The sequence below is a fragment of the Euprymna scolopes genome, chromosome 23 (genome assembly GCF_053919585.1).
Source record: "Euprymna scolopes isolate OS-2025 chromosome 23, ASM5391958v1, whole genome shotgun sequence".
NCBI classification, from domain to species: Eukaryota; Metazoa; Mollusca; class Cephalopoda; order Sepiida; family Sepiolidae; genus Euprymna; species Euprymna scolopes.
In genome coordinates this window covers 16,739,583-16,751,882 of record NC_136504.1, presented here as the reverse complement: position 1 = coordinate 16,751,882, position 12,300 = coordinate 16,739,583, and the positions used below count along the sequence as shown (strand labels likewise).

General features: G+C 36.0%; 1 protein-coding gene across 1 annotated transcript in view; it reads right to left on the bottom strand.

The window, feature by feature from the left end:
- The window catches only part of LOC145245776 (dynein axonemal heavy chain 6-like), a 265,159-nt gene that overhangs the window by 230,974 nt on the left and 21,885 nt on the right, over nt 1-12,300 (bottom strand). The window contains exons 8-11 of the mRNA XM_080107390.1: nt 10,833-11,045; nt 9,678-9,858; nt 6,231-6,327; nt 3,233-3,351 (exon numbers count right to left, since the gene is read on the bottom strand). Coding sequence (XP_079963516.1) covers nt 3,233-3,351; nt 6,231-6,327; nt 9,678-9,858; nt 10,833-11,045 — 610 coding nt within the window. The remainder of the gene's footprint in view (nt 1-3,232; nt 3,352-6,230; nt 6,328-9,677; nt 9,859-10,832; nt 11,046-12,300) is intronic.

The following is a 12,300-nucleotide window of genomic DNA, read 5'->3' as shown; positions in this document are numbered from 1 at the left end:
TGGGCTGGACTGTGGTCACTGATGTCTTATGTTTCTCTCTCTCTCTCTCTCTCTCTCTCTCTCTCTCTCTCTCTCTCTCTTTCTCTCTCTCTGCTTGTGTTTCTATTTATCTTTCTTTGTTTTTTTCTCATTTTTTCCTTTTTTACTCTTACTTGAGTGGAGGTGAGGGGCCCATTGGTACTTGGTCAACTTGGTGCATAGGTAGGATGTGTGTGTGTGTGTGTGTGTGTGTGTGTTTTCTTTTATTGGTTTGAAGAATGTATGTTCTGTTTTATAGTATCATAAATTTATTTGCTTACCTAGGAAGGTAACTGTGATCCAACGTCGTTACTAATGTATGTGTGAGGAGGGGGGGGGCAGCTCCTTTGAAATAAGGGTAGGGGTGTTTTCATTCAATTTTGATATTTATTTTTTGGATTCTTAGATTTTAGTATTGTGATTTTTAACTGTTCGTGTATTTTTTTTTTTTTTTTTTTAAATTTTTTTTTAATTACATTTTCACCCCAAACAAGGCACATTGCCACTTTGGTGTAGGGGGCTACTATCAGGGGAAACATCTACTGGGGTACTATGTAGGGATTTGGGCAGCGAGATGTTGGTTCACGTTGCACTTGAACTTATGCATGTCAGTACAGTTGGGGAAGCAGTGACCTGGAATGGAATTCCAAAGTCTAGCAGTTCTGGGGAAGAAACTACTGGAGTAGAAAGATCTTTTACATCTAGGGATCTCTACAGTGTGGGGGTGGGATTTTGCAGTTTGTCGGGTCTCTCGAGGGTGTTTACGTCGTGGGGGCACAAGTGCTTGCAGCTCATCAGAGCATTCACCATTATAATACTTGTAGAACAGGCAGAGGGATGCAACGTTTCGACGATGGGACAGAGGCTGAAGCTTAGATGCCAGTTTAGGGCCTATCAGATTTGCGACTCTCTTTTGAACCTTGTCTAGGAGCGAGACACTACTAGCAGATGCACCAGCCCAAATATGACAGCAATACATGGGCGAATGGTGGCCTTATAGAGGTACAGGATACTTTCGGGTGTTAGAAGTTTTCTAGCACGGTAGAGAGAGCCCACCTTCCTTGCAGCGGCCCTGGCAATGCTCTCGATGTAATTGTTCCAGCTCATGTTTCCTGTGAACGTTAGGCCAAGGAGCTTGAGAGACGTACTCTCAGATAAAGAGTCGTTGGCCATTGCTATAGGTGGTAGAGAAGGTTTCTTGTAATTATTGAATGAAACCAGTTTTGACTTGGCGGCATTGAACGTGACCATCCATTTTTGTCCCCATTCCACTACTGATTGGAGGTCATCCTCTAGTGTTTCTGCCATTACTTTAGATATATGTTCATTTGTTTTCCTGTCGTGCCTGCTATAGAGTGTGGTGTCATCAGCATATATACCCATCTCAGAGGCAATTTTGTCGGGGAGGTCATTTATGAATATCAGGAACAGCAGAGGTCCAAGGATAGATCCCTGGGGCACTCCCGCATTTATATCATATTGTTTGGATGTACGACCGTTGAGGACAACCTGGATTTTTCTCTTATCTAAGAAGGATTTAATTATGTTAAGTATTCTACCAGTGATACCGTATGATCTAATCTTCCTGAGGAGACCCTCATGCCATACCCTGTCAAAAGCCTTAGATATATCTAGAGCTACCGCTCTGCCCTCTCCCGCTTTGTCCAGTGAATGGTATATGCGTTCAGAGATTACAGTGAGGATGTCTGCCGTGGAACAGGCTTGTCTAAATCCATATTGTTGGTCGGTCAGAAGTTTAGCATCTGTAAGGTGCTGGACTAGAGCATGGTTAATTAAGGTCTCAAATATTTTGGCAAAAAGTGGTAGGAGGCTAATGGGGTGATAATTTAATGGGTCAGTTCTTTCGCCAGAATTCTTGAATACTGGTACCACAGAAGCAGTTTTCCAACAGCCCGGAAAGCATGATTCATTAAGGCATTTGTTGTAGAGTTTGGAGAGAACTGGAGCTACTTCGGCTGAGCACTTTTTTAATAGCACAGCTGGGATGAGGTCGGGTCCACTTGCTTTTGAAGTGTCAAGGTTTTTTATGATAGCATGCACCTGAGCAGGAGTGATTATTAGATCGTCAAGCGTGGCGTCTGTCCGAATAGGAAATTGAGGTAGGGGGTGGTTTAGAGTGTCCAGTGTGGAGTTTGAGACAAACCGACTGGCAAGCACGTTAGCCTTCTCGGTTGCTGAGCAAAGAACCTCGTGATTGTTGGTTAGTGGAGGAATTGTTGATTGCCCATTATTTACTACACTGTTGTAGATTATTCTTAATATTATGTTTGTTTAGATAAAGAGGTGTATTTATAAATATACGTAGGGGATTTTTTAATATTTCTATTTATTTGTATGGCCAGACCCAGGATCGGTTCTTAGTGTAGGGAAGATCTCGTTCCCCAGAGGAGGGTCGCCACTTGGTGGGGTATAGGTATGGGAGGAGGGATGATAGAAGGGATGATAGTTATCTCAGTCATGAAGGATTTCTCCTCCACTGACTGAGGGGGGAGCGAGGTGTTGGAACAGATATTACACTATGGTTCTATGGGGTGTTATGTCTGTGTGTGGCTGTATGTGTGTATGTGTGTGTGTGTGTGTTTTAATGTGTCGGTTCTGATTTATGTGTGGGTGTGTATATGTATATGTACATGCATGCGAGTGTGTCTTGCATTTCATGTTTTTGTGTGTTGATATTAGGCTCTGTTCAGTTCGGGAGTGAATCTTGTTATTAAATTTTTTTCCTGTGTAAGTAAATAAAAATAATTGTCTGTTTGGAAGATTGGCATTATTTTAAAGCTATTTCCACTGCATGTGTGTACGTGTTTTGAAACATAGAGGTGTGTGTTATCTGCAATTTTGATGTTGTTCTTATGTAAGGCCACTCTATTGCTGACATTTTTTGTGGCGCCTATGTAGGATTTGTTGCATGCTGTGCATCTTAGTGCATATACAACATTTCTGGAAGTGCAATTTAGATCCTTTTTTATTTTGAATGTTTGTGTTGGGTTTTTGAATGTGTATGTGTTTCCTTCTATTATTATGTTACATACTCCACATCGCGGTTTGTTACAAACAAAAAAAAATGGAGACCAACTGACGAAGTGTCTCATAGAGATGCGACTATGCATCTGCCCGCACCTCTCCAAAAAACAATGTCCAAGGAATCTTTAGAATAATTCGTGTGCACCTTCTTTATTAAAACTATAAATACCTTCAAATTCCAAAAACTGAATCGCATCAAAACATTTCCGAAGATGAGGTTGAACAGCCAAAGGATCCCTGGTTTGGGAAAGAATCTCAAGCAATTCGTCGTTGGAAAGAAAATAAAACCTGAAAAAGATAATAAAGTGAGGACAACTTTTTTCAAAAATTTAAAATCTAATTCAGAATTCAGTATATTTTTATATGGCCTTTAGACTAGGATTGAAGCATATTATCTGTTTTACTTCAGGGGACCCTCCTCCTAGGAATTATTTCATCCTTTCAGAGATAGTAAAAGTTTGCTTTTTATCTCTTTATTTCGGCGGGGGGGGGGCGGTGAATTATTGTCTATCATCTGAGGTGCTCTCATCCTTAAGAAAATGAACCAGTCTATTTTTGCAACTGGCTGAGTGTGTCCTTTTGGTAGAGTCACATTAAAACTAACTTTGGGACTAATCTTGCTTTTGGAGAAGGAGGTAACTAAATCGAGCTTCGTGTTAAATAGAGAAGAAAGGAGGAACTGAAAGAAAGCGCAATAATATCCCGACGTGATGGAGAGATAAAATAGGGATAAACCAAATTATATGTTCTTCAACGTTTCATCTTTATTTGAAGATTTCTTCAGAGTCATTAATTTGAAGAAAATAAAATACCAAGTACAATATTTGAAAATATTCTTATTGTGTTTATAATGTGAAAAGGGTGTCTTTATTCTATTTCAGAACGAAAAAAAAAAGAAACTGTTAGCAATCAAAGTGTATATACCGTTGTGGCATGAAGTGTATGAGTTCTTTCTTACCGTTTTATAGACGTTAGACATTCAAAATTCATCTACACACACACACACAATATATATATATATATATATATATATATATATATATATATATATATATATATATATATATATTGTGTGTATATATATATAAATTTTCTAAATTCAAAACATTATAAACATGTAAGAAAGGTATACAAAATTTTAATTATTCCACAAGGAGTACAAATAAACAAGAAAAACCTTAATCTAGGGAGTTTCAAAAAATGCAATTCTCCTCATCAGAAGAAAGAGGTTTGAAAAATATGCAATAAATTTTGCAGGTTAATGCATTAAAGGAAACTACAAATATGAAATTAATCGTACTTGCATCAAAAAGTTATATGATGGAAACTTTTTCCAGGTATTCATCTTTTTCCATATATATATATATATATATATATATATATATATATATATATATGCATACAACGAATTCATAAGATTTATGACATATTTTTTATATTAACAGTATTTTTGTTATCTGAATGAACAACACTTAAATGTTAAGTTAAAGCAATAATAACTAAATTCAGTAATACAGCTTTCTAAAAATAAAAATGCAATATAGCAAAGACTCATTAGTAATGAGTTCTCAGATTTTATAGTTAATCACAAACTTTTTCCATAAACAAGTAGATTGTTACTGTAAGCTTATGATATTTTCATTAATTAATGTCATCAAATGTGTGTGTGTGTGTGTGGTGGTGGTGGGGGGGGTGGCAGTGATCTAGTGGTTAGCAACATGGACTGACGACCAGGTTGTCCCAAGTTAGAATCCAGTTCATTCCACAAAAATCGTTTTAATTTAGCATGTTGGCAACCTTCACGTGACCCCTTCCCGATATCTTTTTAGGAAAAATTCTGAGTAGAAAAATATCTAGTAAACCGATGTGAACAACAGAATCTTCGGATTCATACAATATGATGATGACATTAATCAAATGAATCCTAAATATCAAGTAGTTGTAAAATATTATCAGTAATTACACCAATACTATTGATATAAATAAACACATTCGATTTATCATCTAATATATAAAGTTATCTTGTTGGATTTTCAAAGTCAGACCCGAATAGCATTTAAGTTGACAAATCAAACTTCGCTTCTGACTGGCCAATTTTTATTTGTTATCGTTGTACTGTGTTATTTATAATAGAAAGGGCAAAAATCTGTTTAAATGTATGTATGTATGTATGTATGTATGTTTGTATATCTGCCTTAAACTTTCCATAGAGGCGACGGATTTTCACGAAATCGGTATCGTTTTGAAGCTCGACCCCTCGGATGACAAATATAGAAAAATTGTCTAAAAACATTGATTCCTTCACCCTCAACTGGGCACTTTTCTACAGGGAGGGGTAGCAAAAAATCGTTCCTTCATAACAATTTAGCCCAACGTGCATGCGCAAAAAAGTTCTTTCTTGAATTAGTTTAAATATAAAAAAAACCGACCTAACTTCGCTCATGCGATCATAGACCAGTCGACATAGTGGCAGCGTCGTTATCTTAAGATTGTCCGTTCGAGCCTAGATATCAGATTTTTTTTTTCGATTTTAAAATTTTTAATATTGAAACAGGGTTATTTATGCCATTTTTCGTTTTTTTTTCTATCTTTCTATTTATGCCATTTCTTTTTCGTTCGCTTATTCTTTATTCACGTTCGCTGTTTTTTTGTTTTTGTTTTTCCGATTAAAAAAAAAACTTATAATATTTAAACAGGATCATTACGTTTGCTTATTCTTTATTTTCCATTTTGTTTTGATTTAACCTCGCCCCCAACCCCACACCGCACCACACCCGGGTAACGCCGGGTACCACCGCTAGTTGAAAATATAATAATGTGCTGAGCTATAATTTATTTTGAAATTACTAAGCCCAGCTCAGCCGACTGTTAATATGAACCCCCCTTTTTTTTAAATAATCATCTAAAAGTAAAAAGAAAGCAAAAGGATAACTCATTTTAAAGTGAAGATTATAATAGGAGTTGTCTACCTTAAGTTGTAAATGTGAAAACAAATAAAAGTTAAAAACTAAAAGGACTTTCTTGCAACTCAGAATAGGTATAACTAGTTACAAAAAATTGTTTAATTCATATCCGTTTATAATTTTGGGATAGGGTTCATTTAAAATCAGGACATTGAACTGTCTCATCGTGTATAAATATTAGGTTATGTTTTTTTTTTAACAAACCTTGGGAAACTCAATCTTTTCAGTTCCAAATATGTCTCCAGACGTTTATGAATGAAATCCAAGGAGTTATTATTATTTTTGAATGTGTCTAGTAAGCCTGAAATCATATGACATAAAACAAAATTCAATTTTTTACTTCAAGATATAAAGTCAATTTTCTAATAAACATTTCATATCAAAATTCATAAAATACAATTATATATGTATAATATCATTCACTTTATCGTTTCTTAGTCATCAATAGCTTTCTTTCTACAAAATCAATTTTTCTTGTGGGTTATTGCAGATTGTTGTAAAGAAGAACAAAAGGTAATTTGATTTAATTCCTTCCCGAAAATACTTTGTCCGGCTCAGAATTATTTTCAAATAAATACAAAAAATCTTAAAAAAGGGATATAACTCTATATTCGCTCATACAAAGTTACGTCTCTTTAATTGAAACAAAAATATCTTGGCAAAATATGGTATACTTTAAATAAAAAAAAAGAAAAAGATAAGCAAAACAAAATTGTATGTAAAAACACTTCCGGGCACTGTCTATTAGGCACAACTGACATTCTATAAAAGTAGAACATTGTGCATATAAAGAAAATATGCAGTCAAGTGAAATGTTTGTACACACAAATTTTGAAGTCAATCTTTCGTTTACATTATTCAGACTTATCTCATAATCGTTATGATGACTGGTCTTCACAATACATTTTATAATAGTTGAGAATTTTGGATGGAATCGTTTATTCAGTTCACCCTTGGTATAAACTGTTATCAATTTATGTTCACTGTCTTTTAGTTTCTGAGGTGCCTTAAATAAGTTTCCAGATTTTTTTCGTGTGGGCACTTTTATTAATAGTACACACATGAAACTTTAGTCCCCTCTGAAGTGATCTCCTCCGGCTGCAATGCACTTGTTGTACCACTCCAACAACTTCTGGAAGACCCCATGGATGTCATTTTGTGTGAGTGCGTCAGTGACCCTCTTAACAGCCTCTTTCATCGCCTCAATTATCTCATGATAACAGCTTCTAAGGTTTTTCTTGAGCTTAGAGAATAACCAAAAATTCACAAGGAGCAAAGTCTGGATTATGGGGAGGGTGAGGAACTGTTTTGATGTCCTGATAAACCGCCCCCTTAAGTAAGACACTTTATCAAATCTCCATTACTAACATTTACTACGATATTATCCCAGTGTTTACTGTACACACAATAAACCTTATCCCTGAGTGGCTTCCGGGCCGTGATAATTGGTGACTACCATGTAAAAAAAAAAAATCTTGGTCAAATAGGATGCAGTTGTGGACTGGTGCATTGTCATGGTGGAAATGCTACTAACCCGATTTGAAGAATGTTAGCCTTTTCCGACAGAATCCCTTCCTGAACTATCTTAAAACCTTAACATAATATTCTTTGTTGACTGTCTGTCCAGTGGGGACCCAGTGCATATAGATTATGCCTGTTCTGTGAAAAAGAAAAAATGATCATCATAAATTTCTGGATAGATTTGCTCTGTCTGGACTTCTTGAGTCTGGGAGAGTCAGCATGCTTCCATTGGGAACTCTGTGTCTTAGTCTCTGGATCATAACAGTAGATTCAGCTATCATTGCAGGACACCAGAGCATCAAAGATTGCAGGATCTGAATTAATCAACTCGACCATCTCCCTGCTATCATGACAATGTCTTTCTTTCTGATCTTCTCCAAGCACCCTTGGCACAAACGTAGCACATACCTTCTGCATCTTCAGTTTCTCGCAAATAATTGTGTGTACAGTTCCCCACATTGACATCAAACTGTGCACTTATTGTTTCTATAGACACACGACGGTCCTTGTCCATGAAATTCTTTATTTGGCCAATCAACTCTTGTGTTCTGACTTCCTTACTCCTCTTACACCTCTCATCATCCCTCACAGATTCCTTGCCTTCCTTGAATCTCTTATGCCACTCGAAAACTGATGCTCGATTCATGCAAGATGGTCCAAAAGCAGTCTAAAGCATTCCATACGTTTCTGTGGTATTTTTTTCCAAGTTTAAAACAGAACTTTATTGCATATCATTCTTCTAAAGTGTCCTCTCGTCCAGATTGCATTTTTGAAATTGACCAGCTGTGACAATCAGGCTTTAGTAGGGTGTATTCCAATCCCTGCTGTATCTGTTCATTTAAACCTGAAGTCATAAAAATTGGTAAGATGTATAGCAATAACATATTTTTTTCTTCACTTCCTTTACTATGGATTGAATTAATGCAGGTAGTATTCACTTTTAATATCTATAAATTACTTAGACATATGAGTTTCTTAGGGTGATAATGGCTTGAACACTGGACCAGTAACACTTTGCATCATATTAGACCTGAGCAGACTATGCTGGCTTCTTCCAAAGGAAGAAGTTTACAGGTAATATCAAATTCAAAAGCGGTCTATAAGCAAATGACATACAGCATGTATTATTTCTAAAAAGTTCACTTAATTTGATATTGGCTAAGCTCAACTTTGGTGATTTAACAAGAACCAGTGCGTAAACACGATTTTACTGATGTTCACCCCAAACAAGGCATATTGCCACTTGGACGTAAGTGGTTACTATTTGGGACCATATTTAGGAGAGTTGAGCGAAATGTTGATTTACATTACATTTAAATATCTGCATGCCAATACAATCAAGAAAGCAGGTAACAGGAAGGGAATTCCAAAGTCTAGCAGTCTGAGGTAAGAAACTATTAGAGTAGAATGCTTTCCCTCATCTAGGGACCTCTACAGTGAAGGAGTGTGATTTTGTTGCTAAACATGTTTGTCGGAGGTATGTAGGTCGATGGGGCACAAGTGTGATGAGTTCATCAAAGAGTATGATTATGCTGTATAATGGTGTTAGTGCTGGTTTAATTACCTATTCTTTGCTATACCTCTTCAATGTATACGGTATTAAAGACTTCTTTTATTATCTCCCTTTATTATAACTATTTAATATACTACAGACTAATATATATACATTATTCAGTTGAAAACATAGCCCAAACTTTTGCATGTGCCGACTCTGGGTGATGTTTAAATACTGTTCAAATACATAAACACACTTTAGGTGACCAACTTCGAAATGTTTCTGAGGTTACAGGAAAAAGAACATTCTTAAATATATAACAGAAAGTGAAAATGCATTGGCGTCTCTATTTCTTTGGCACTTCAGGTTAATAGTTAAAAGTAAAATTAGATTTTATTGAACGTCTCACGATATAAGATATTTTTCAGCATGAACTGAATCTTGCGATTACAGCGAGTTGGCAAAATTTAATTAACTTTGAATGAAAAAAAAAACAAAACCCCAAAAAACTAAAATATAATTTCACTTTAATTAAGGCAAGAAAACAGTAACTTAATTAAGAGCACATGATATATCTCCAGTGAAATGCAAGTTTAAATTCATACGTGAAAACGGTTGGGAATAGTATCACTTACCTGGTTGCAGACAAGCTCTCAAAGCCCGAGGCCGAGCATAGACTTGTCTCATGATCGTCTTGTAGCTACTATCTACTTTGCGGAATAATTTGCCCTCATTCGGCAGCTGACGGTTAATATCAGGAGCTGTAAAGATGGTCTCTAAATAAAGCCACATCTTTTGACACAGCAGCCACGTATCCTAGAGAAGCAAGTGATGAATCAGATATGTAAATAAACAAATTAAGAAAACAATGATCAAAATTGATTAAACTTTTATATTTTTCTTAACATGAATGTCAGTGAGTTAAAAGAATTAAAATTTACCAAGTGATATTGGATCGAATTATGCGTCAGAATTTAAAAATGAGGATTTATAATTTGTTCCTATTTACTTGCCTCCCCACGAGGGCAGAGTTAGACACAAGGTCGGTTTTTAATGTGGGCAAAATCTATCTCCCTAAAAAGGAGCACTCTGGATAGGAACAAAAATAAAAATTTGTCAAGATCGCTGGAAAAGTGGTTGGATCACTCTACCGCTTCAGAAGGTATCTCACTGCCGATGTATAAGAGTCAGATACACCCTAAAATGGAGTACGGTTGCCACATCTGGGCAGGGGCTGCTCGGTACGCCTTATCCAGCCTTGATAGATTTCAAAACTGGCTTGAAAACCTAATAGGTGATGCCGTTTTCTCTTCCCTGCAACCTCTTTCTCCATAGAAGAGACGTTGCGAGCCTATATCTGCTCTATCATTATTTTCATGGCAAGTGCTCGACTGAACTCCAATTTATGGTTCCCCTTGCCAAATTTTCACAAAAATACTCGATTAGCTACAACCACTATATACGATCTCCCCTATTCCCTATGTGTGCCTAAATCTAAACACAGATTCCATGAACAAAGCTTTTTTCCCAGAACTGCCCGCCTGTGGAAAACTGTTCCACTGGCCTGCTTCCCGGTTGAATACAACATAGTAGCCTTCAAGTTCAATGTACACAAATTCTTGTTGAGCCGTCCTCATGAATAATCAAATTCTACCCAATTTACACCATTAACGATTACTATTCTACCACCTTACATTCATTAATCTTTGTCCTCGAGTGGCCTTCGGGCCTTGATAAGTGGTAACTCCCCCCCCCGCAAAAAAAAAATGATTTTCATCAATGACTCTCACCAAAGTTTTACTGAAAAGTTCTAAACGCATCTGCCATTCTTCCACTCGTGGTTTCATCGGAGCAACATAGCGGGAACTTGCCACCGTGCTAATATTGATGATGCTATCATCAAGGATTTGTTGAACTTCATCTGTTCCACCTAAGATGTAAACATCATCTTGATCTTTGAATGGAAGTATAACAAAATCAGTCGTCTTCCAAGAATCCTCCACCTGAAAAAAAAAAAAGTTAAAGGTTATTAAAATTATATCCATAGGAAGTTTAATTCATTTACAAAACAGGATGATTATACAAAAGTAGTCATTTGTTAAATATTTACATATTATCACAAATCATTTTATAAGAAGTTCAAAGTAAATATAGACAAACTTCTTTTAAAACTTCTCTTTTTTTTCTATGTCTCTTTTTCTCTTTCTTCACTCATTGTCCTTGCTTAACACATCTTTAGTTGAATTATATTTCAATACAAGTCTTCCACCTGTTGCACCCCTCTCTCTTTCTCTTTCTCTTTCATTCATGGACAAAATTCAGCAAATATTTCAATATAAAAAGAAAGCGTGCGTTCAAGATAGATAGATAGATAGATAGATAGATAGAGAGAGAGAGAGATAGAGAGAGAGAGAGAGGGAGAGAGAGAGAGAGAGAGAGAGATAGTAATCATAATACTTCTTCAGTTTTATTACTTTTGTATCCACGTTTAAATATATTTCTATCTTCCATTAATGTGCAAACTTTGGCAACTGCATCAATAGCATCAATATAAAAATGAAAGAGAGGTAAAGAGAGAGAGAGAGAGAGAGAGAGAAAGAGAGAGAGAGAGCGATATATATATATATATATAGAGAGAGAGAGATAGATATAGATAGAGAGATAGATAGATAGATAGATAGAGAGAGAGAGAGAGAGAGTGAGAGAGAGAGAGAGAGGAACAGAGAAATAATAATTTAATACACTTTTTCCACTTTCTACATCTCTCTCTCTCATTCATGCGCAACAACTTCAGTATATATAAAGAGAGAGAGAGAGAGAGAGAGAGAGAGAGAGAGAGAGAGAGAGAGAGAGAGAGAGAGAGAGAGAGTAATCACACTGGTAATGAGTTATTGACATAATTTTCCTTTTCAAACATTTTCCAGTACCATTGAAAGAATATTTTTTCTTGAATAAAAAAAACAACAAACCCTCCAAAAAACAAAAACAAAACAACGCCTTTTTTCTGACCCATATTCACTAATTTGGTCGTTGGCGACTCAAAATGAACATTACAGTAAAGTGCTTACCAAAACCTGTTTGAGGTGATAAAGCAAAATAAATATGGCTCAATAATTAAAAAAAAATACTTCATGACTGAGACAATTTTAAGTTTTGTTCATATCCAGAGTGCCTTATTTTCCTCACATTAAAAACCGATCTTGTGTCTAACTCTGCCCTCGTGGAGAGGCAAGTAAATAAAAACCTTAGATGCTACTT